A 22265-nucleotide genomic window follows, 5' to 3' on the forward strand; every position below is an offset into this window, starting at 1 on the left:
GATTTTATTTTATTTTTAAAGCCATATTTTTGTGCTTTGTAGCACTTAGATTGTTCCATATGTGATCCATATCTGCATTTCATTACCTGGGTTCTAAAAAAGATTTATTTTTGTTCTGTGAATAATTTTTGACAGTTCTTGTACATGTACAGATATAGATACGTTTGAGGTCTTTTATTGATATTCCTACAAAAAATACAAATAAACTTTAACTTTAAACATTTCAGACTAAAGTTGCTACTGTATTTACAGTACTGCTTCTATCATACATGCATCTGTGTTGTGTGCTACCTTCTAACTTCTCTGCTAGGCATTTAGGACACTTGGAACACTGGGATACTATTCTGAAGATACATTTTAGCATTAGGATTAGCATGCCTTAAAATTTTACAAGTTTCAGGTAAAATATTTATGAGTAGGATGGACAACCGGCACTGGTGTCGGTTGTGTTATGTTAACATCCTTGGAAAGAAAACTTCCTCCAACTGTCCTGCGCCTCCATGGTCCTCTCATATTCCCTACACAGCTTGTTCTTAGGGTTTTTCTTGTTGGGTTAGGGAGCTGCCTTTGTTTATCATTCTCCAGGTGTGCTATCTTCAGTTTATCTATCTCAGTCTGTAAAACCCAAGAATGCAGGTTTCACATGTCATTTTCTTCTGTGTGTCCTTCAGGTTATTTCTAATCTTGTGTGTCTAGGAATTCAAAACAAAACAAAACTAAAGACAACCTGAACTACTACTTTAAAAGGAAAGTGAGAATTAGCGGATATTTGCTATTTTTTGTTTACTTCGTAGCCGACCCATTTCAATGTGAATTCCTCGTGACCTAATACAAGCTTTAAGGCTTCTTGGATCTGAAATATTAAAAAGAGAGAAGTAGGGTAGCGATACCGTTCAGTGGGATCAGTTCCTACCTAGCACCATGAAAGGAAAAGGAGAGACGACCGATGCTGCATTATGACCCTTAGCTTAGCCCTAAATCACTAACACGCACGTTTTGTGCATCCATCCTGTTTCTTAGCCTTCCTTCACCTGTGTGCATCTTATCAGTAACACCAAATTACTAAGTGCTCCCGATCTTTACTGAGCATCAGACTCATTGGGTAAATTTAAATACACACATAAACATGTATATACATGTATCATACATACACACATGTGCACACATGCACACAGAGATGGATGGCTGCCGCATGAGTTCCATTACTCCATATTGCCCTCTGAACAGTGTGTGTGGTATCTATAACATGTCTTTTATCAGTGGTTCTGAGGTTTGGATGAGTTAGCTGCAGGTATTTTCTTCCTTCATACTTGTAATTTTAAATAAACCCCACACATACCTTGTTATTATCAACTGCATTCCTCTTAGTGAGATAGAAACTGTGGCATGCTCATTCCCTAAAGTTCCTTTTCCTTTGTTTTCTTTTGGTTTTCTTTTTCATAGCGTGAGAGACCAAACCCAAGGCCTCAGGTCCATCTGACTTAATGAAGCAGATACATTCTGACGAAGCTAAGTAAAAGGTGGGACTTAGCAGTATAAGCCCAGTTTTCTCACTGGCTCCAGTTTAATGCATAAGATAGATGCTTGTAGTTTAGTATGAGAAGTTTCTATTACTACACCTCCAGAAAGCACATAAAGGCCCAGGCCTGGACCAAAGAAAATACCTCTAACCTTAAGCAGTAAACAAAAAATAGAAAACTCAAAATTATTTTCTTACGTGTCCTTTGCAGGGCCATACAACGCTAGTGGTCTTTCTAGAAACTTGATTCTGTGAAATTCTAAAATGGATTGCCTTTGGGCCTTTGAATAAGTGGCCAAGAGCTGCTAAATAAATGCCAATGTGTCTTCTTATCTGTAAAGTTATGATTTCTGATAGATACATATCTAGGGATGGCTTTAGCCCTTGAGAAATGTTTTATCAGACTATGTTCAGTAATCAGTTTATTGTAGTGATAATAGTAGCTAACATCCAGTACCAACTGAGAGCCAGTTTGCTGAAATTTCATACAGAACATACAGGCACTTCACCAACTGAGACATCTCCTCAGCCCCAGCTTTAATATATTAGGTTTGACAATACTGCTTTGCATTACTGTCACCTGAATCATCAATATTGAAAAAGTTAGACATCTAACCTCACTCAAAAGTTGATCTTTCATCTCTTCTGGATCCTTCACTGTTGAGATGGTAAAATCTGCTTTCAGGATTCCAAAGGAGTGCTCTGGAAAAGAAAACGTTTCCTGACTTAGAAGAATGTCACCCCTTAAACCTTCCAGTCCTTGGAAGGTAGAGTTACCCTAAGGTGGATACCATAGGTATGCTATGTGGTGACAGAGGATTTCAAAGAGAAAAAGAGGGAAAGAGCTGAGCCACAATTAACACCACCAGCCAGTACCCCAAAAGAAACCCCTATGTTTTAGGTCAGTATCAGCTTTCTCCCCACAGCCTGGACACCATTTCTCCTGTGATCTCTGTGCCCTTTTTATAAATCTACTGTACAACTATGCTGAAATGTCACCACCTTGGACTCCCAAACCAGAAAACCCCCAAAGAAGTTCTCTGAACTAATAGATAAGTTCAGTCTTTCTGCATGTCAACCATAATGATCATGAGAACTACAGCCCCGTGGTAGGACATGCATTGGCAGAGCTTTTGACTACTTACAGTGCTCCTTTGCCTAAGTACCTTGTACACATGCTCACAGCAACCCTATGAGATAGGGCCGTCTTTACTGAGTTCCTTTTGAAGATGAGAACAACTACAGAACCGAGGACACTTGCTTCCCTCACTGCACTCAAAGTAGTTACACGGCTTACACTGGAACCCACAGCTTCCTTCCCTTCCCCAATGCCAGCATTTCATGTTATCGTTCCTAAGAAGGCGCCCAGGTATCCTGGGCGAGGAGTGACTGTAGATTTTTAGGCCCTGGGCTGTTAGATAGTGAAGTTAGCAAACAGAAGCTGTTACCTGAGCCTTCTGTTGTTGCTACTGCTGCCTCTGTAGTCTCTGGGTGCTTAGGTGAGCTGACTGCCTCTGTAGTCCCTGGGTGCTTAGGTGAGCTGACACGTTGGGCCTGGGTGGTAGTAGGTGTGTCTCCTATATGTGTACCATGCTCTGTACTGGTCACAGCTACAGGAAAGGAAGAAGGAGTTACTGCACATGCAGCTGGAAATCAAGGGTGCCTGGATACTGGTGCCTGGATACTGGTACCTGGATATTAGTGCCTGGATACTGGTACCTGGATATTAGTGCCTGGATACTGGTGCTGGGCTGTGAGCCAGAAGACAGGGAAGGCAGCCCTGCTGTGCACAGTACCTTGCTCCTGCCAGTCCTTTACTTGTCTCCCAGGCTCTTACTCCATGTCTGGAGTTGCTAGCCTACCATTCAGAAAGTGCTCCAGCATCAGGCTGTGCGAGGCTTGAGCAATAGCATGAGATCCGGCCTCAGTTCCTGATCCGTTCTTTTCATTAGCACTGAGAAAACCCAGCACTCTAACATTACCAGGTGAGCTTCAGCCCCTCCCCAAAGTGCCCAGAGCCGCTTTGACATCCCTACCAAGGTAGTACCCCAAACCAAGCTTAACTTCTGGGCATACACTAGGCATTCCAGCCAAAGACCAGGAGTCCTCAGTTGCTGTCACCTTCAGTCCCCAAATGTGTTTCTCCTTCTCTCACAATTGCCAACCTCCAAATATGGATATAATCATACTACTTAGAGGTCTACTACTATAATGTAAGAAAGATGCCCCAGCCCTAGGGAAAGCCAACAATAACAGTTTGCTAGAGTATATATTTCACAGATTGAATTTTTTTATTTTAAATGCAAAATCTACCTTGTTCTTAAAAAGAATGTGATTTCATCAAATGTGACGTGACTGACTTAAGCAGTCTGTTGGTAGACCTTAGATCACTTCTCATTTTCAGGACAATAAACAGTGTTGGGGGTCCATGTGTGCCTGTTTGCCTTGTAAGCTTTAGCAGTTTCTAAGTGTAGAATGTCAGTAGGAAAGGACATGCCCATTTTGAAACAGACCCACCCTGCCTGCACCAGTTTACAGCCTACAGTATTGGTCATGTCTGTTCGTCTGCATTCCCTTTATTGCTGCCTTTAAATCTTTGCCAGGCTCTTGTGAGGTGAAGAAATAAATTTTAAAATAAAACTTGTTAGTTTTTAAAGCTGGATTTATTTCTGTGCTTTCATGAACAAAGCCGAAAGTTGTTTAAATGTGTTGGTGTTTCTTGACTAACGTCATTTATGACAACTATTGTCTTCATGTCCCTCCTCGCTTCACCCTGCCTCAGCTACTCACCCAGCCTGTTCTCTCCTGGTGGGCCTTCTTCTCCACCAGCCCACTTTTCTTCATCCAAAAGCTTATGTCTTTGTTTAGTAAGTGAAGAAACTGGTAAAACTCAGAAACACAGAAGCGCGGGGGGGGGGGGGGGGGTAAGTAGCTTTGTAAATTTCATCCTGATTGTTTTTAACCCTCACTGCTTCTCTCGCTGTTGAGACTTGTTACACATATACTGAATTCTGCTGTTTTCTTTTAGCATCCGAATGCAATGGCCCCATGTCACTGTGGCCACCTGTAGTAACTACAGACCCGAGCACTTGCTCATTTCCGAAACCTTCTGTTGGTCCTGTTGACTGCGGGTTCGAGTCCTTCAGAATTTGGTGGCCGTCCCTCTTTTTCCTCTTCCCTGTTACTCCTTCCTCCAAAATGTAACCTGTGCACTAACCACATCAGATCTCTTGGCAATCCCAGACAAACTTAACACTTCGACATGTCTGTCTGAGCCCTTGTCTTTCAGCAAGGAAGAACTTCCAGATACCACTGCCATGATACTCATTACACCTTTGTCCAGAGAATGAGTCACTTTCTGCTCTTGCTTCACCCTTCACATACTCACAAGCTACCCCAGTTGTCTGATTCTGCCCCTACAGGATTGCCTTTGTCTAAAAGCAAGTTCTGCTCACCTGCTTGAGCCACACAGTATCCAGAGTTCACGTCTGGTACTCGAAAGACAGGGCTCAAAGCAAGGAGAAAAGGAAATACAACAACCTCTCTCTGGAAGAGTCTGCAATACTCACAACTGATTGTGTATCATCTGTGTGTGTTACATGAGTATGAGCCTTGCATGTCTACCAAGGTAAAGATACTCAATGTCACTAGTGAGTTGATATTAAGATGGTAATAACTACATTTATCATCTGCCAGAATCAGGAACTGAGAGTTAGGAAATCACACTGATGTATTCTTGGTTTTAGACATAAGACAAACTAGATTCAATGAGGTTAAAGTTAGGGAGACAGATGTGGTAGTTCATTTCTGCGGTTCCAGTAGTTTAGAGGTTGAGACAGAAGGATTGCAGTGTATTGGAGGGCAGCCTGAACTACAAAGTGAGACCTGTTTTTGAAAGAGAAGGGGAGCCAAGAGGGAGGGAGGAAGGAAAAAGTTGTCTAAGCCTGTGCACAGTAAATTACAGAGCAAATATTCTCATCTTGACTGACAGACTTCAGCTCTTAAAGGTGGATTCTCCTAAATCTTCCTCCCTTACCCTCTCTCCATTCTACCTGGTTAAGGGAGGATGGTCTTATGAGCTGGTGCTGGCCAGACAGAATTCCCTGTGGAGAGGCTTACATGCTTCCTTGCGTAGCCATGTGACTCTTGCACCCAGCTCTCCGTGTAGACTCTGCAGCTTGGTGTCTAGCTGCTGATGCCCCAGAGGAACTTGTAGGCGGGGGTGTCTGGTCTCAGTGAGGCACACAAGCACCTGCTGTAGTTCCTGGCAGACACCCAGCTGTCTCAAGTGCTGGCAAACTGGCTCAGGCTGCAGATGCATGGGGCCTGTCTCTTTGAATCTCTACTGAGCTCCCTGAGACAGATGTCTCCATAGCTCTTTAATCTCTGCAAAGCTCCACAGAGCCCCTGAACTGCAGGGCTAACTGAATGAGGAGGAGTCAGAGAATATTGCCAACGTGGGAATAGCCAGGGCCTTGTGGTTACCTCCCCTGTAGTCATGAGCCTACTCTGGTTCTAGGGACCCCTGGTGCATAGGTCCTGCAGTGTCACTGGGGGGCCTAGGCCACTTCCTGTTGAACTGATTCACTCCCTCTATGGGCTAGTGTCAGGGTGCAAAATCCAAAGATAAACATTGAGCAACAGCCCTGGGCCCCTTCCCCAAGAACTGAAATACTGTCTGGGGATATGAGATCCCAGGATGTGGTTCTAACAGTGACCAGTGATGTCCTGGACTTTTCTTCCAGAACTAAGTTACTTCCCAAGGTCCAAGGACAAGCCCTGAGAAGTTAGCAGTGGTATGCTGGGCCCTTCTCCTAGATCCAAACTGCCTCCTGGGTGCTCAGGGTCCAAAGACAAGCTCTGAACAGTAACCATGGGCTATGAGCCCTTCTCAAACCAAGGTACCTCCTGAAGGTGTCGGGGTTGTCAGAGGACTTATTGAGACCGTCCCTTGAGAATGGAAAGCTGTGAGGCCCATGGTGGTGGGGGCAGGAGTGGTAGTATCACAGGTGCCAGAGCTGACATCAGTTGGTTGATGAGTCACTTGCCGAGGGGTCCAGGTTGCTGGAACCATCTCTTGGGAGGCACCTATGGGGCCAGTGCTGGTCCCTATGGCAAGAGACAAGACGTAGGTGAGGTGCACTGGGCACAGAACCTTTTTCAAGGCCCTAGCCACAGGTCAGGAACTCCCAGTAATTTCAGTGGGGAAGATCAGAGAGAATATAACAGCTTCAGGCCCCAGTTTTCTGCCACACATAGTGGTATTCATCCACTGAAGACAGAGTTGTCAGAAAGGGCCTACTGAACCTATTTGGACCAACCCAAGTAAGCAGTGGGCTGAATCAACTAGGTGGATGCCTTAACAGGGAAACAAGGCAGTTTCTCAGCCCAGATTCTTAGCTGAGAGAATCCATGCCTTCCCCAGCTCCCCAGTGATAACATTTCCACACAAACACCCTGCCATTCCTCTTTCCTACCATCCCCTACCCAGCCACCTGCCAACCTCGTCCTTCTGAAGTCACTCCACCAAAAGTTCTGCAGTTACAGTGACTGGATAGCTCCTGCTCTGTGTCCCCGGCATGCTTCAGACTATACTAAACACCAAGCTTTGCCTGGCTGGCTGTGAGCGCCATCAGAATGAGCTCTGAGGTTTTCTTGATTGTATCTGTCCCCACTGTTGGGTCTTGATCAACTGCCATAACTTAAAACCACATCACAAAACCCTAACAGCTCATGACTCTCCCAGCAGAGGAGCATGCTCAGAAGGGACTGGTGGGTCTCCTTTGTTTTGCTTCCTTTCTCTGGGTGCTGAACCTCTAAGGACTCTCTGGTGACTTCCCAAGGAGTACTACTCAGCCATCTGTCCTTTTGTGTCCCAGGCCTTTATTTCAGCTTCTCCTGGCCCTCCTGGCCTCTAGAACTTCAAACTCAGAAGCCAACAAAGAAGGATGTTTGTGGGAAACTAATTTCTCATTTCCCTACCCCCACTGTTAGCCAAGCAGTATGAGGAGAAGGAGCAGAGATGCTCATTGGTGTAGGTAGTGACTGAGTGCACACCATTGGCATACCTCTTCTCTGTTTGCTCACTAGCACCTCAGGGAAGGCCACTCGCATGGGCTCCGCCCTGGGTTGCTCTGTTTAAACCAACCATTTTCTCTAGTTTCCTAGGCCCAGAAGAGCTCAGATACAGCTGAGAACAGATGCAGAGTACCTGTGTTTAGCCTAGGGGTTGTCCTTGCAGTAACTTCTGAGGGGTGAGTCTCTTTGGGGGAGGACGTAGCAGTGAGTAGAGGCATCTCTGCCAACTTCCGATGGCCAATGGAGGGGTCTGTGGGAAAACAATGAATGTAAGGGCAGTCTCTGTCACACCAACCCTGTGAGAAGTCAATAGATCCTGCCAGTCAGCCTCATCCCAGCAAACAAACCAGGGGGTCCAGTTCCTACTGCACACTGTACAAATCACTGGGATAGGTCCTCTCACCCTGAATCTTCACAGCAGCTCATCAAGGAATACCTAGTTCACAGACATGGGCCAAGATTGTCTTCAAATCCAAAACAAAAAGCAACAGCCACAAATAGGCAAGTCCACAGAGACATAAAGTCTATTTGGGTTGCCAAGGGGAAAGTCGGGTGTGACTGTAAGTAGGAACTTTGGACGGTGATGACAATGTCATTAAATTGGCCAGAGGCAATGGCTGAGCATGCATGCAAATGTAAAAAAACCACTGAATTGTGCACTTCAAAAGTTAAGATATGTGGTTCTCAGCAATAGAAATACAGCAGAAGGAGGGAGAATGAAAGCAAAGAATAAGGTAGGAGCACATTATATACAAGATCCAGAATGCCCCTGCTGCCCTCAAATTCATAGCGACCAGAGCTGCTATTAGCAGGCACTTGCTCTATGTCAAGATCTTCGCTGTCATTCAGCCTTCAGCTATGGGGTGATTTCCCCAATCCTGATTTGTAAAGTATGCTTTTCAGATAAGAAGAGGGGACTAGATCTGCCCATCTTCTAGGAAGCAGTGAAGTCTATCTGATTCTAAATCATGGGCTCATGGTTATTTGTCTGATTAATTGTTGTTGCTCATTGCTAATGTAATAAGGCTGGATGGGGTTCGTTCATTCCATCCTCTGAAGATCCCCAGGATTTAAATACTACAACTCCTTTATAAGGTGTTGTTTTGTTTTGTTTTTTGTTGTTGTTTTTGTTTTAAATCAAATCAAAGCCTGTTGTAGAATTCTGTTGCCCTCAGAGCCTCCAGGTGCTTCCTTAGGACTCTCCTGAGTTTTCCCCACTGTTTAATGAACACATTTTAACCTCAGTGATCCACGTGGGCTCTCACATACCACAGAAACAGATAAAAGGTTTCTGCTCATGGCAAAGTAGTGCATAAATCTCAGGGGGGCCGTTCAGAAAGACACGGAGTCCTGCACACAGTCCTTGACCAAACAAAGGTATTTTCTGAAGCCACTCGGGAATGCTAGACCCCAAGTCGCTGGACCAGGTGAGACTGTTGATCTTTGCACTGAAGTAGAGGCCAATCCAGGCATCAACATTGCTTGTGATGGACTGGAGGATTTCTTTGTCCTTCTCGTCGGTCACTCTCTGCAGATCGGCCAGGTCTGTGTAGTGGTTACGACAGTAGGTCAGAGCTGAGGGCCACGACATGGCTTGTTTAATCCGAATGAAGGTCCATCCACCAATCTCGACCTCAGCTGGAAGCAAAGCATATAGAGACCACAGGCCTGAGATCTAGGGTGTCTGACATCCCAGCTTTCGTTGCCTAAGGAAAGAACTGGTTTGACCTGGATCCTCAGGTTTTAGATTTTGTTAAAAACACCATTTTATAGAGAAACTACCAAGTTGAAGAATGAGTGAGATATCATAGTGGCAACAGCTGGTGTGGAGGATTCATTAAGGAAAAGGCTCTTCTTACAGATGTGTAATCTTAAAAGGTAAGTTTAAGTTTCAATTGCTTCATCTGTCCACTAGGAATAATTATACTAAGGTCAGAATTACATAAGCCACTTATTAGCACTTAATCAAATGGTAGGCACTAGTTGGGAAATAGTAGTAGATCATTTCAGTGATGGAAGTAAGACAGTCCTGGTTTAGAGTTAGCCTCATTTCTTCATTTGTGATCCAACACACACACGAGAGAGAGAGAGAGAGAGAGAGAGAGAGAGAGAGAGAGAGAGAGAGAGAGAGAGAGAGAGAGAGAGAGAGAGAGAGATATCTAGGAGCCAATCACATCTGCTCAGATCTATCTGGTGGGCAGGAAGCAGAGCAGGCAGTGCCCAGCAGATCTGCTCCTCATGCACTCAGATATCTACCTTCTTCAGACTGGGCTGCTTCAGGTCTCAGAGGCACCCCCTCACACACACACACACACACACACACACACACACACACACACACACACACACACCAGAGGCCCCTTCAGGGCCATGCCTCTCTGATTCCTAACGAATGAAGTTTTGGAAAGGATGTGAGGCACTGCAGCTCTACCTGCATTGGTCCTGGGGGTTTGGATAAAGAAAAGACTGTTTGCAGAGTCTGGAGTCATATCCTCCCATTCAAACCCATTCAAACCAGAGCCCCTCCCTACTCTCTGCCATGCACCTGCTCACCTCAGTTCATTAAGATATGCCTGTTTCCCTAGCTAAATGGATTTTTGCATATTTAATTATTGTGTATATGCACACGTGTGCACTTGTCTGTGACACAGCGTACATGTGAAGATCAGAACTTGCAGAAATCAGTCCTCTCTTCATTGTGTGTGTCCCAGGGCTTGAACTCAGGTCATTGGGCTTGGCAGCAAGCACCTTTACCCACTGACTGTGTTATCTTACCAGCCCCAAAACTAATCTTTTAAAATATTCTATATTATGCCCCTAATGTGTGCCAGCTTTGACATGTACCTTTGGCCTACATCACTTTGTATCCTGAAAAAAAATATTAGTAATCTTATTTCATAGTTTGGGAAAGGAGTTTGCTAGTCCAGCCCAAACTCAGTGTCAGGATGAGACTAAAGCACAGATCTGCTTGCCTTGGAAGCCTTTGCCATTTCGCTTTATGCTCTATAACACCCAGAGCACGAACCCTAAACATAGATGGATTGACTGTTCCTTTTCCCATAGAACTTTTCTATATCAGATAAGAAGAAACTCCTTTTAAACACCAGCACAGTGTTGTCCAAGGGGCAGGAATCTTGAGAGAAATACCCCTCTCTAGACGGAGAGCAAGGACCTGAGTTGTGAAGAGGTCCTCCCCACTCACCCCCAACCCCTGACTCCCTGAGGAAGACTCAGGTGGCACGGATACAACTGGTTACACTACTGTGAGTCCTGGAGCTAGTCCCTTCCCCTCCGTGCTCTTCAGACATTGCACCCATCAGTCCCCAGGTTTCAATCTGGGTACCCCAAAGCCAGACATTAGGTCACGTAGGGGACAGGGGAACAGAGGGAACCATAGTGATCTGCATCCTGCGTGCTGGTCCAGGGAGGTAACTCCAAGGCAAAATAAATCAAGACCCCAGAAAAGGGCAGACAAAGCCATGTATGTTACCTTCTGTTGGAAGAGTAGTCAGTGCTCCAAGAGAGGACACTAAGGACATGCCGTGTCCTACAGCAGAGTCTGTAAAACAGAAGCAAATTTCAAACTATGGGTTAGAGGGTGAGAACTGTCCAGGAACCACCAGGTTGGAGCCAAAAGAAGCCGAGTTCTAAGGTGAGTTGGCCCATTCCATACTTATTTAGTGCATATAGATAAAGCACCTACTGTATGACTGGTGCTGTTCCCTGGGAAAGTACTAGAAACAACACAAGCAGAGCCTTTGCTTTTTAGGGGAGAATGAGAAGGAACCACCTAGTCCCAACAGTATGAGGACAATGGTCACTATCCCAGTGAAGAAAAGAGTTGTGCGGACCGGGGAACAGAAATAAGTCAATACACCATGGCTAGAGAGAGGGCTGAGCACTGAGGCCAAAAAGAACCGACAGGGCATGATTGTCTATGAAAAGGATGGCATTCCAAGGGCTTTGAAGATCTGCTGAGTATGCTGTAAGGAAGTTATCCGATGTCTGCTAAAACTCACTGTTCGGACAACAGGCGATAGTGGCCACAGGGTAGTCCCATGGAACTGAGTGGTAATTTGGCCCATGCACTCCCAATGAACCTGAAGAACTGGGGAGAACTGAGTGATGTCAGGGAACGCTGTAGTTGAGTTCTAAGAATAAAGGAAGCAGGAAGAAATCCATCATATACACAGCTCTGATGTTTGCAGGTGTTCCTATTAAACCCACTGGCCATCCCTAGAAATCTTTCTATCCCCTTGGAATCTATAGTTAAAACCAAGGCCGTTGTGGGCTTCTGTTTCTGGGCTTCACAGAAGCATGGTGTGTCTATGTCTTAGAGAAATGAGAGAATGACCTCCATGCCAGTATCTGGGCAATCGGGATGGCATAGAATTGTGCTGAGCCTTGACTGGCCAAGAAAGGCAGAAGATGGCACTTTTACCAGGAAATCACAGTCCTATCCACAACCACACTTCCATGTGACCTCTTAGCACCAACAAGACAAAGATGAGGACAATGGAAGTAGTGGTGTGGCCTCCAGGAGGTCAGACGGCACAGGGGAACACATAGTTTGGGTGTTCCCCAGCAGCCAGCGCCATGTCCCCAGCAACAATGTCTGGAGTTGGTCCTACCCACTACTTTGAGCAATAGGTCTCATGGGGGTGAATGTTCTGCCCTCTGCCAACCCCAGGAAGACAACAGACTGTACCCTGTGCTTCATGGTGCGAGACCTTGAATTCTACTCCCATTTCTGCATAGGTGATGAACCCTCCAACCTGCCTCTCCCATTTCCTTCCTTCCTCAAAGCTTTAACTGAAGATAGAAGAGATGTCATGGAACATTCCCGATGTTATTTCCTCTATTAACACACAGTTTCTTGGTGTGCTCTGGGGAAAAGAGTACAGAAAGACCACAACTAAGGTCACAGAGAGGCAATAATGCTCCGAAGAGGGTGAGGGAGCATCCGGTTACTCTCGTGGATGTCATCCTAGACACACACAGTCTTCTCTTCCTTTCCCCCTCCCCGAAACAATCTTGGAAAAGAGCAGGCCCAGAATATTAATCTGAACACACCATAATAGCAAATGAAGGGCTTCTGAGTTGTGCAGGAGACAGCCCCCGGGGCAGGGACCATGGCCCATGCATACAGAGTAGCACAGAGGCCATCCCGGAAGACAGACCGTGCACTCCACTTTGGGGTGGTAAAGATGGAGCCACTGGACCAGCTCAGGCCAGAGATGTGCACATTGTAGAAGAGGCCGATCCATGCCTGGGTACTGCTGGTGTAGGAGTAGACCACCATGATGTTCACTGGGCTGTTCACACTCTGCAGGTCAGCGAGGTCTGTGTAATGCTCCTGGCAGTACCACATGGCCTCTTTCCAAGTCTGCGGCTCCTCCACCCGATAGAAGGTCTTGCTGTTGCTCACCAGCTGGAAGGCTGGGGCAGGAGAAGCTATCACTACATGACTACCCCCACTTCACCCTTGTCCCCAAGAGATTTCAGCCATACCATGGTAGACCACTCCTTTTCCGGCGTACCCCTCACCTCTGACCTCCACTCATACCCAGCGCTGCCTCTGGACCATCCCACCCACGAGCTACTGTCTTGGTTCAGAACTGGCCATGCTGGCTTCCTGTTCTTTCACCCTTGTACCTTCTTTCCTTTGCCTGGTGGTTCACAGTAACCATCAGTGTTGACTGCGCATGTGTAGTATGCCATTTAGCTCACTGAATTTTTCTGAGGACTACTTAAGATTTCATCATATCTGTTTTACAGATAAGGACTCCAAGTCACAGGGAGTGGAATAGATGACTAAGGCCACTAAGCGGAAAGTAGAGAGAGCCATGACTCCAGAACATGGTGTGTGATTCCCAGGCCCAAACCTTTAATCGTAGCATAGCACTATATCTACAAAAGGAAGTCTGACGGGGATTGTACATTAGGATCACCCAGAGAGCCGTTCAGGTGTGCTCCAACACGGAGCAGGGACATGCTTGCCGGGACCAACATCAGAATTCTCCAGATGCATCCAGGGAAAGGGCTTGCTCTGCTTGTGTGTCTCCACCAGGTCTAGGCAGCTTGGGAGGCAGGGCTTGTTTTACTTGCCGCTGTATCCTCAGCCCTCGCCTCGGTGTACCAAAAGCGCTCCGTGTGTTGAAGGAAAGCGGGGAGATAGAGACAGGTGAGAGGCAGGAACCCACCCAAACTCTGATATCTCAGTGTTTACCCCTTCTTTCCCTCCCTGGCTCCAACCACTTTCCAGGGTCTAGCAAAGGAGGAGCTGGTCCGAGGCTCTCCACCCTGGTGCCGGGGCAGAGCAGTGGGGAGGGAAAGGCTTGCTGTTGAGGTTTTGGGGAGTGCATAGAAAACCAGCCTCAAGCCTGGATACTGAGGGCCAAACATGCAAGACGGAGCAGGGAAGGAGGGAGGATGGGCACTTGCCAGAAAGAATGACGTCGTCGTTGCACCCACCAGAGCTGACGAAGCTGTCTGTCGCTGAGAACAGCTGGAGAATCCCTGTGCCCAAGAAAGAATGGGGGGAAACACCTTGTTTTCTATTCACTTTGACAGAATATATGATTCATATGTTTCACTTTGATTCTTTTAAATGCTACCTTATTTAATTTTTGAAGCTCTCTTGCTGTGGCCCACTAGGTTGGTTTCAGGAGCTAATGGATCACACCCAACAGTTTGGGGGGGAAAACCTGTCAGTCCTGTGGAACCCACAAGCCCAGGACTCAAGAATTTGCAGTGCTCCATCCTTGAGCTGAGACCCTGGACTCACAATTGGGCCATCCTGTTCTAGTCCCTGGAATTCAATCTCACGGCAAATCTTGTCAACTACAGCAAGCCTTCTGGAACTCTCTGCCTGTAACTGTGCCCTCTGAGCCCCCTACCACTTGGGCCCAGATGGTCACCCTTTGCAGGTGCTGTGGGTCACCCAGCTTCCAGCTGGGGTACTCTACATTTTGTGCTCAGTGACAGGGTTCTACATGGGGGCCACCATGACACTCTTATGGTTCCAGTCCCCATGCTCAGTGAGGGGTCCTTCTAAGAGGGTCATGTACCATCCCATGCCTGGCCCTGGCCTCAGCCCAAGAAGCAAACCCTGCCTGCATGATGCACCAGCCGCTGGCTGCCAAGGACCTGGTCAGCTTCCTCTTGTGCTCTTCTCTCCCACTCAATCCATGCCTTCCCTCCTCAGAGCCACCCAAAGACCCTCGAGGTGCCCTGGCCATAGTTCTCTGCAATGGAAGTTTGTGGAGGTGGGGAAGGGCATCTCCCTCCCCAACCTTAAAATGATGGCTAAAATAAAAATCATTTATATCTTTCCACTTTGTCTCCCAACCAACCTACAAGTCTGAGGGCCTCTGGGGGTGTATGGGGAGCAGTGCACCCTCTTCCAGGCCTAGGTGGGGTCTTACCTGTCATGCAGAAGGAGAGCAGCAGCCATGCAGGCAGCATGATGGTGGCCTGGCAAAAGCCCCTGGAGCTGACGGCCTTCTGGACAGCTGAGCCTCATGTGCTTGCTTCTTTCTTGCTCTCTTCTCTTTCCTACCAAACTGGCAGATTTTCCTAAGCAAATACCGAGTGCCTGCCTGCTGTTTGCCAGGATATAGCCTGAATAAAGATGGAAACATCCTTGTCCTAAACTCAGGCAAAAGCACCATGGAGCCTGCAACTCATAAGCAGAGCGGCAAGAGGGGACCCATCCTGGGGCTAGCTGCCAGGAGAGGGGAGTAGTAGAACAATGGAGAGGCAGGAAGTCTAGGATCTGAGTCCCAGAACAGCACAGCCTGGAGACAGAGGCACTTGCTCTGAGAGTCACAGCCACTTGCTTGTGTTCTGTCTGCCCCACACCACCCCATTATCCCCAGATTTCTCTCTGTCCCACCAAAGGCCAAGTTTTTTTGTTTTTTTGTTTTTTTTTTTTTTTTTGTTTGTTTTTTTAAATAAAGCCTGGAAGAGACCCCTTTCTGCGCCCTCCTTTGTGAAAAAGAAGCACAAGCAGACAGGTGAATGGACAAAAAGAAAGTGCATGCAGATGGTCAAAGCTTCAGCAATGACGACTGCCTTGGGGTGCTTCCTCAGCGATGGCCTCAGGTGACTGCATCCCAGTGGTAGGACCAGCTAGTGCCGGGGTTTCTTTGGACCACTCTCTAATGAGAGGACACCTTGACCATCTTGGTCTGGAAAACACTTGTCCTACCCCTTTCCTTTTAATTGTGCCATCCGCAAAGGCTTCTGGTCCACCTGCCTTCAGTGAAGACAGGGTGCTCACGCCCAGAAAGAAGTGAAGTGAGGGTGTAAGGGCCTCCACAGCATGTCCCAGGGACAGCAAGTGGCACTCCAGGTGACAGTTTAGCATGTCTCCTTTTTCCTTTAGCCCCTCGCTTCTTGAGAACAGGGTCTGAGCCCAGTTTACAGAACACTCGCCTTACTGCTCGGCCCTGGATTTGAGACTCCATCTGCAAAGACTTGCAAGGCCAACCAAGAAGGCACTGGGCACCATGAATTCAGGCTGTCTCTCCCTCCTTAGGGGTCGGTGAAAGTCACTCCTTAACAGCAACAGCCCAGTGTGTCTCTCTCTGTCTGAGCCACCCCTCTCTTCCAAAAGTAAGCCATGCCCCACTGCCTAGCCTAGCCAAATCTGCCCTAGCTAAGTTGTGTGATCAGGTTGAGGAACAGACCTAGGGAGGCAGGCCTAGGGCCACAGCTGGATGGGGCTGAGGCTCAGTGCCCAGGGTTCAGGGGTTCACATTCTTGAGAGGATGTATGAGGAAGAGCTCAGGAGAAGGGTGAGAGGGGCCCATGCTGTGCCTGAGGCCTCGTCAAAGGAATCTGGAAAACAGAATTGTCCTCTTAGAGGATAAATGTTGCATGAATTCTTCTAGAGAGATGTGAACAACTCTTTGCCACAGATGGGACACCAACAACAGACTAAGGGATTATTCCACCCAAGTCTACTTGGGAAACAGTGAGTCTATTGGGGCTACCTACTTCATCCTTAGTGACTCAAAGGCAACTGCATCACCGAAAATCTCCCCCAGCACAGGGGCTTGTCTTGATCGCTAACTGATACAGAGAGTACAGCCCACTGTAGGTAGTATCATACCTTAGGCAGGTGGTCCTGAGCTGTGGTAAGAAAGCTAACAACAAAATAAGAAGGAGAACCCAAAGAAAAACATATAGGCATCCTCCTGAATATTAACCTTCATCAGGCGATGAAAGGAGACAGAGAGAGAGAGACAGAGACCCACATTGGAGCACCGGACTGAAATCTCAAGGTCCAAATCAGGAGCAGAAGGAGAGAGAGCACGAGCAAGGAACTCAGGACCGCGAGGGGTGCACCCACACACTGAGACAATGGGGATGTTCTATCGGGAACTCACCAAGGCCAGCTGGCCTGGGTCTGAAAAAGCCTGGGTTAAAACCGGCCTCACTGAACATAGCGGACAATGAGGACTACTGAGACCTCAAGAACAATGGCAATGGGTTTTTGCTCCTACTGCACGTATTGGCTTTGTGGGAGCCTAGGCAGTTTGGATGCTCACCTTACTAGACCTGGATGGAGGTGGGTGGTCCTTGGACTTCCCATAGGGCAGGGAACCCTGATTGCTCTTTGGGCTGACGAGGGAGGGGGACCTGATTGGGGGAGGGGGAGGGAAAGGGGAGGCGGCGGTGGGGAAGAGACAGAAATCTTTAATAAATAAAAAAAAAAGACAACTCACTGAAAACCAAAAAAAAAAGAAAAAAAAAAAAAAAAAAAGACACCTGAAAAAAAAAAAAAAAAGAAAGCTAACAACATAAACCCGCCTGGCAGCAAACGGCATCTTCCACAGTTCCTGCCACATGTTTTTGGCTGCGAAGTGAGTTTCCTGGTGGAGGTAATGTTGTATGGGATCACAATCAGGGCTACTTTTGGGTTTCTGCCTTGAGTTCCCTCAGTGACAACCTGTGACCTGGAACCATAAGCCAAGCAAGCCCTTTCCTCCTGCCCATGTTGCTTTTTGTGTCGTGATTACTCTTCTAGTGCTATGATAAAGCATCATAGCCAAGGAAATTTATAAAAAGCATTTAATTTGGAGGCTCATGGTTCCGGACGGTTAGAGTTCCTGACCACCATGGCAGGGGGCATGGCAGCAGACAGGACAACATAGCACTAGAGCAGTAGCTGAAAGCTTAATGTTGAGACAATAAATGAGAGAGAGAGAGAGAGAGAGAGAGAGAGAGAGAGAGAGAGAGAGAGAGAGAGAGAGAGAGAGAGAGAGAGAGAGAGAGAGAGAGAGAGAGAGAGAGAGAGAGAGAGAGAGAGAGCGCACTAACTGGACCTGGTGTAGACTTTTGGCACCATCAAGCCCATCCCCAGTGATACACTTCCTCCAATAAGGCCACGCCTTCTAATCTTTCCCAAACAGTTCCACCAATTAGAGACCAAATATTCAAGCACATGAGCCTATGGGGGCCATTCTCATTCAAACCACCACACTTCAGGTTGGAGTATATTTTTTATCACAGAAACCGAAATTAAACTAAAACAATCACCGGACAGAAGTCGGCAGCTTCCATAGGAAGTGCCTCTGTGGGTCCTGCATTTGCAGGACTTACCAAGGCTCTACTGTTAGCAGGTGCATGCAAGCACACACCCTTGGCCGGTTTGACTTTGGGGAGGGCAGCAGCAGAAGCTGGAGTTCCAGCGATGGTCAGAGCTACTGGGAAGAGCTGCTGACTGTGCTGCCGCTGAGGCTGAGAGCGAGCGGCACCTGCTCTCCATGCGCTCCAGCATCCAGGTGGGACTGGGGGCCTAGCAGATGCCAAATTCATTTCCAGTTCATCAAAGTGGATTTGAATGTATGATTTTTTTGGCTCCATTAAGTCTGATCTACATCAGACCGGCAACATATTTTGGCATTAAGTACAAATGAAATTTGGAATCTATTGAAGTCAAGCTCCAGAAAACCAGACAGCCTCTTTGTGAGCCCACGCTCCCTGCCAAGAGAAGAAAAACCCCACTGCCTGCATGGAGCTCAGTCATATAACAAGGAGCAAGCGTGGTCGGAAACACCTAATTATTTCACTCAGACTCTCCCATGTACAGCCTGGGGACCCGGAGAGCCTCCTGGCTGAGTGTTCCTGCTGGCACCTGATCTCTCTCCTTCTCGCGCTTCCCTTGGCCCTCCCTACAGTGGCACTTAGAATTTGCCATTAGGTCCTCTGTATGGAGTCACAAGCAAACGTTAACTCAGCTCTCGTGACCCCGCCCCGGCTTTAAGAAAGATGTTCTCCATCCCAGCCCAGGTCCCAGAACCCCCACTAAGGGAATAAGACTCAGTCTTCTAGACTATTCTTCAGCCTTGAGATGGTAAGGACTTAACGACAGATGTCAATGTGAGCAGAGGTATCAAAGGCTGCTACCAGGACAAAACCTGGAACCCTCCCTCCTAGGATCTTCAATGAGCTACCGCATGAGACACAGTCCCTTAAGGCCCAGGCCAAAGATTCTGTGGTTCCACTCACTTCTGTTATTTCAGTGACAAATGGGAATTTGAAACTGTCACGGATTGAGAGGAAGCAGCAACAAGGACAGCAACTGTGAGCCTTCTAGGAAGGGGCTGGATTGGAAGGCCAGAAATGCATGTCACATTCGACTTGGATCCCATCCCAAGACAGAACATTAAGTCAGGAGGCCCCCAGAGTCACACTGGCAGGGAGAGCTCTGGTGGCTGGTGACTCTTTGGTTGTCCTTCATCGTAGGCTGTTCTGTTGTTGTGATTGGTTGTGGAGGAGTGTTGGTTCCCTTGGGGTCTGGAAGACCTGGCAAACATCCTTGGCCCGGTGAATGCACAAATGAGGAAAAGGCGGCAATCCCCAAGGACACCTTCACGGGGATTTTCCGCTCCTCCTCAGCTGTACGGAAATAGCTGGGGCTTTACAACCATTTGGGCACACCATGCTTATTCCTAAAACAGAGGAACCCATTCAGATAGCATCAACAGACTTAGTAATTTTTTTCCCTCAGAAACAGTGTGAGCAGACTATAGCTGTAGCTGTTTTGGTATACTATTTAAAGGAAAGATCAAAAGTTGCATAGTAACCCAAGGGTCAGTGATGAAAGACGACTTCACGCTGCACAGGGTAGAGCTCTCAAGGGTGTCTGTAAGTCAAAGAAGGACAACACAGGAATCACCCCTATGTAATCTCTAACAAATGTATGTCGGGAGATCCCTAAGATGGGAACCACAGTCTCTCTGGCCCAGGGGAGCCACCAAGTACAGCGGGGCATCAAGATGTGGATGCTGAATGGAGACCATAGCCAGGATCCTGAGAATGTTTATGAAATGCTCCATCCTCGTTGACAGGCTTTAGAATACCTGTAGTCAAACAGACCCCTGGGCACACAGGACACTCTCTCTCATTCTCTGGGCTCTGTGTAGATAATGGCTGAAGTCTGACACTAGAATATACAGTCCTGGAGTCATAAGAGACCAAACTCAGAGTCTAACAGCCATTTTAAGGTCTCCATTGAGCCTCTGCCCACAACATTATCTCCATGAAACAAAGGCAGCCTGGGACCTTTGTAAAGAGCTTCAAAATTACACTGACTTGGAGAAAAGATGCTACTGGCGTGTCTTCCTTGCTGTTCTGAACATTCTATTGTCTCCCAGTCCTGGTGGAGCATGGGTGAGGGTGGGGCTTATGATCCTGTCCTGGCGCAGGGGGCCTTGTTCTGAAGGTGTGCTGGGGAAGAGCTTCTGGTATCTCTTGGGTCAGGACAGCCTACAGGAGGCCCAAGTTACAGCAGTGACGTCCAGCAGTGAAACCCTGCCTCAACTTCATCTTTCATAGCTATAAACTATCAGTATGTCCAGTTGTGGTGTCTTTGGCCGTAGTCCCAGAGTTTGAGAGGCTGAGACCTGAGGACTGCCGTGAATGAGTTCAAGGTCAAGCTGGTCTACATAGTTCTGATTGTTTGAATGAGAAATGGCCCAAATAGTCTTAGGAATTTGAATACTTGGTCCCTAGTTGTTGGCGCTGTTTGGGGAGATTTGGGTGTGCAGCCTTGTTGGAGGAAGTACGCCGGCTTTGAGATTAAAAGCCTCCACCACCTCCATTTCACCTACTTCCCTTCTTTATGTTTGCATTTGAAGATGTGAGCTCTCGGCTTCCTGCTCTAGCTGCCATGCCTTCCCACTGTGGCCGACTCACTCTGGAGCTGTAAGCCCAAATAAACTCTTCCAGAAGTTGCTCTTGGTAGTCGTGTCTTATCACAGCAACAGAAAGGTAAAATAGCGAAGTCCAGGTCAGTTTGGGCTACAAAATGAGACTCTGCCAAATAAATAAATAATAAAAATAATGAGGAGGAGGAAGAGGAGAAAGTGGAGAAGGGAGAGGAAACTAATTTATTTAGGTTTATAAACTGGTTCCCCAGCTCTTCGAGGATATACTAGTAACAATGGTGTGTTTGGGTGCACCATGAGAAAGTAAAAAGCACAGCATTGTGCGTGTGTGTGGGGGGAGTTGGCTTGTTTTTCACTATAAATCCCGTTCCTACTGAGGGTGATTATTTCCTGTCTACTTGTTTGACATGTAGTCCAGTATGCCCACGTGTGCTTGGCTAGGAGGCAGCCATGTAATGTCTGCCCTGCTGAGCAATGGGATCATTACTTGCAGCGTTCGGAAGCTCTCAGGCCTGGAAGAGAAGACGTGTCCACTGTTACAGGCTTTGAAACCGGTCAGCTGGAGCCAGGGTTCTTTCATTTACATGTGGGGAAATGAGGTCTGGACAGCTCAGCCCCACACCCCTCCCCTTGCTTGGACCAGTGAGAAGCATAATGTCCTCTTTTGGTAGAGGGGAGCAAGATCCAAGGCTTTCCTTGGGGAAGGGGCGGATTGGAAATCGCCACCTAGGAGGTGTAGCTACAGTGGCTGCAGGTGGCTCTTGAGGAAGCTGACCCGGGAAGGACCCAGCAGCTACACAAAGAACAGGTGGGTATGTGGGAGGTACCTGGTGTACCTCCTAACATATCCTGGTTACTTCCCTACTACTGGGCTACCTGTCCTCAGAATGCTCAAGCTGGCCTTTTCTGTGCCAGCTAGTAGCCCTTAAAATCAGAGGAGGAGGACAGGGAATCCCCACGGAGGAAGAGAGAAATCAGGTTCCCCAACTCAGATTCTAAGTCACGTTAGGCCCCAGGAGAAACCATGTGCCTCCAGGTCGCCATGTTGAACAAACACAAATTAACAGTTAACCTCAGAATTACCTCTTGCATTACACACACACACACACACGAATCTTCTTGTCTTAAGAACTATTCAGTATTCCTTCTTGTCCCAACCCTCCTCTGGTGAGATAAAAGAGCCAAGAAAAGAGATGGCGTAGAGGTGGGTGTGGGGGTATTAGTGAAGCAATGAGTGCCAGCAAGAAGCCGGCCATCTGGGACAGATTCTCCTGGTCAGTGGGTGAGGCCTCCTGCATCAGGAGCGAAGGCTTGGCTTCTCACAAGATGTCTGAGCTTTCAAATAACTGGCTGAGGTCCTCAGCAGCCCCAGGCTTAAGGCCTTATGGTAAGACCTTAAGAACCTTCGGTCTCAGGAGCAACAGTAGGCAGATCCGAAGCTGGTGACACTCCAGGCCAGCATATGAGTCCTGGCATTGTGACCTCAG

At 47.5% G+C, this 22265-nt stretch overlaps 1 protein-coding gene across 1 annotated transcript; it reads right to left on the minus strand.

Annotated features, from left to right (window-relative positions):
* Window positions 1-114: 114 nt before the first annotated feature.
* Window positions 115-20782, minus strand: Clec20a (C-type lectin domain containing 20A). The gene is made up of 13 exons (XM_050135121.1): window positions 20722-20782; window positions 19303-19507; window positions 18209-18482; window positions 17417-17478; window positions 12597-13074; window positions 11617-11748; window positions 11088-11181; window positions 8867-9235; window positions 7731-7847; window positions 6425-6628; window positions 2876-3129; window positions 2136-2297; window positions 115-853 (listed from the first exon to the last, which is right to left on the minus strand). Exons 1-13 carry the CDS (start codon window positions 20780-20782, stop codon window positions 773-775), a joined length of 2493 nt encoding a protein of 830 aa, XP_049991078.1. The 3' UTR covers window positions 115-772.
* Window positions 20783-22265: the final 1483 nt, after the last annotated feature.

The sequence above is a fragment of the Alexandromys fortis genome, unplaced genomic scaffold, assembly GCF_014885135.2.
Source record: "Alexandromys fortis isolate MF-2015 unplaced genomic scaffold, M_Fortis_MF-2015_v1.1 scaffold_21, whole genome shotgun sequence".
NCBI classification, from domain to species: Eukaryota; Metazoa; Chordata; class Mammalia; order Rodentia; family Cricetidae; genus Alexandromys; species Alexandromys fortis.

Excerpts from the sequence above, each read along its gene's own strand:
- Clec20a (XM_050135121.1), bottom strand. The coding sequence starts at position 20,782 with ATGGCAGCTAGAGCAGGAAGCCGAGAGCTCACATCTTCAAATGCAAAC. Across the intron at positions 11,182-11,616 it reads TATCGCCTGTTGTCCGAACA|TTTGAAATTTGCTTCTGTTT; the intron begins GTGAGTTTTAGC and ends TCTAACCCATAG. Across the intron at positions 9,236-11,087 it reads GACTACTCTTCCAACAGAAG|CTGAGGTCGAGATTGGTGGA; the intron begins GTAACATACATG and ends CTTTGCTTCCAG.